We start from the raw sequence: 2940 nt of genomic DNA on the forward strand, positions 1-2940 counted from the left end.
GTCAACGCTCTCTGGTTTCATTTAAAAGAGTCGATCTTCAGATATTGTTCAAGATTAACCTTCAAGGTGGATATAGCTCAGTAACAGCCTCGCATCTGATGATCTATCCACATCATCATTTACCCAGAATGCTTTGTGTGTAAATAAAATGGCTCCGTCCATGTTAAAATATATTTTTAAAAATGTACAAAACTAAACAGCCTACAGTATTTTTACAGTCTTTATTTTACAGTTAAAATAAATGTTTATCAAATAAAGTGTAGTGTTACCCCTAATCGGGGATCCCTTTAATAAATAAAGATCCAATATTTCTTGAAGAAATGCAGATCACACGCTGCCTTCTGCCTGTTAAACGTGTTAGCACTGAATGTGTTGTGAATGACTCTCAGCTACAACCAGACCATCGTTAGCTGAACATCAGGAAAACTGACTGAGAAATGGTGGCCATGTTGAACTGAGCACACTAATGAATTATAGACGTACATTCAAGAGTATCACATGATTCTGACCCGTGTTTCAGGATATATTTTGCTAACAGACAATGCTGACATTCCCAAGTTGCTAAAGAGCAGATTTAAGAATATTTGTGTGAATACACAGCCGTTTCCATCACCTAACTGACCTGGCAGGTATGAATATATTTACCTCTTCGGCTCGCTCCGTTCGACCCTGAGAATACAGCCACCGTGGTGATTCTGGAAGTGTTCTGAGAAAAGAAAACATTTTTATAAAAGCTAAAAGAAGAAAAAGTTTGGTGGATTACATTTTTTGTTTAAATGGATTTGCCATGCTTTCTTCAGAATTCAATGGAATATTAAAGTAATTATTCACCTACAGTTTAACCAACTTCAATAAGCTCCTGTTGTCATATATTTAAATATGCCTGTCACTGTCAGAGAGGTTATGTTTGTGATGCCTTTACCACCACAGTGTTTGGAGTAAAAAAATAAAATAAACACTTAAAGCTGAAACACTAAAGTTTCAGAGTGAGACTGTTTTACCTCACAGATTACAACCTCACCACTGCTGGATTAACCACCAAGAAATAGTCAGTATGTACCTTTACAAGTGATTAACCTTTGAAACCTAATCTAACGTTTTATCATACAGTTAAAGTACACTTTTTAAAGACATATTTTACTAAAAAAAAGTTGTTTTTTTTCTTCTTGAATTTGACCAACAATCAAATTGTGAAAATAATGTTGCATTATGGCTATGCGGTGTATGCGATACACGGTAGAAACAATATGAAGTTGGCCTACGGTAGAGATTTACCCTCTACCTTCCTGTCATCAGTTACGTCATCACTCCTGTGTCAACAGGGCTGCGAGTGCAGAGACAACTGAACAAGAGGAGTTTGATATTTAATGAAGAAATATAATGTTTTAAAACACGTATAGAGAGTAAATCCACAAAATTTCCGCCTCCCACTGTAGAAAAGTTTCGTCGTGTCGAGGGATCATTTCCTCCCTCCCGCTCGTCACGCAGAGTGAAGCTTTAACAACCGTAGTTTTTTCACACCCAAGCTGTCGGCGAAAAAAATAAGTGTTTTTTACAGAGACGACGAAAAGACGTGGACATTTGTTCAGTCATAAATCCATCTTGCTAATGTAACATGTGCTTCTGCTCTGAGAGCGCAGCAGAGCAGCAGCCGATAAGTTCAGCAGGCAGAAGCTCATATATGGCAGGCAGATATTACATTTATTTGGCTTCACCCCGTTTACATTCTAGGTATCTGAAATTGTTTTATGACAGGACTGTGTGCAGCTTAAGCCCCTTTAGGTCCTGTCACACGATAACATTTTAGTCAACTTATGCCATCTTAGAATTTTTTATGTCTAAATGACTAATTTTACTTGAAGTACTGGTTATAACATCGACTTTATTTTGATATTGTTGAAAATTTGAGAAATGTTTTTGTTTGTTGTTGAAAATGTTTTGCAATACATATAAAACATTCCTTTGTACTTATGTTTATTTGCACTACAGCAAAAATGCTGGGTTTGATTATGATTAAGGTTTTCTGCAAAATAAATGCTCTAAAAATTACATTATCTTTGCTTTTTTATGATAATTTTCTACTGCGATATATATTGTTACCATGAAGGGATTCAATTTATACAGTGATATGAATTTGAGGTCATTCTGCCCAGCCCTTTGTTGCATTATTTTAATTTAAATAAAAAAGTTCTTACAAGGTTTAGATTCCTATTTGGATCTGAAGCTGAGTAAATACAGCGGGTAAAATAAGTATTGAACACGTCAACATTTTTCTCAGGAAATATATTACTAGAGGTTCTAATGCAGAGGTGCCCAAAGTGGGGCCCGCGGGCCAAAATTGGCCCACCAAACCATTTGATTTGGCCCACCAACAGCTGTCCTGGTTATTAGATTGTAATTATGTTCAGACTGAATATAAAATTCAAGTAACTACAAGAGACATTTAGATTAGATTTAAGCCCATATCTAGATTTGCACACCTTAAWAGACCCCATATACCCAATTTTTAAATTATGAATAGTTTCATGAGCCTTTGCTGACATTGCATTGACTTTGCATACATTGAATTTTGTCCATGTCCATGGGCTAAAAAAATGTAGGCAACCACACTAGCTCCTAGCTTAATCGTAAAAATAAAACAAGTTTATGTAAGAACTATTTGCATTCCTTATATTATTGCATTTGGCCCGCGACCCTCAGATTGCTTTTAATTTTGGCCCTCTCAGTGAAAATGTTTGGGCACCCCTGTTCTAATGACATGAAATTTTCACCAGATGTCGGTAACAACCCAAGTGATCCATACATACAAAGAAATCAAACCATAAATGTCCAGAAATGAAGTTATTTGTAATAATGTGGAATGAGAAACTAAAGCTGCTGGAATGGCCCAGCCAATCACCTGACCTGAATCCAACAGAAAATCTATGGAAAGAACTAAAG

At 36.1% G+C, this 2940-nt stretch overlaps 1 protein-coding gene across 2 annotated transcripts in view; it reads right to left on the reverse strand.

Annotated features, from left to right (window-relative positions):
* Positions 1-2940, reverse strand: part of slc22a15 (solute carrier family 22 member 15) — a 43067-nt gene that overhangs the window by 27203 nt on the left and 12924 nt on the right. For both annotated transcript variants that reach the window (XM_014023013.1, XM_014023012.1), the window contains exon 6: positions 646-706. In XM_014023013.1, coding sequence (XP_013878467.1) covers positions 646-706 — 61 coding nt within the window. The remainder of the gene's footprint in view (positions 1-645; positions 707-2940) is intronic.

The sequence above is a fragment of the Austrofundulus limnaeus genome, unplaced genomic scaffold (genome assembly GCF_001266775.1).
Source record: "Austrofundulus limnaeus strain Quisiro unplaced genomic scaffold, Austrofundulus_limnaeus-1.0 Scaffold353, whole genome shotgun sequence".
Taxonomy (NCBI): domain Eukaryota; kingdom Metazoa; phylum Chordata; class Actinopteri; order Cyprinodontiformes; family Rivulidae; genus Austrofundulus; species Austrofundulus limnaeus.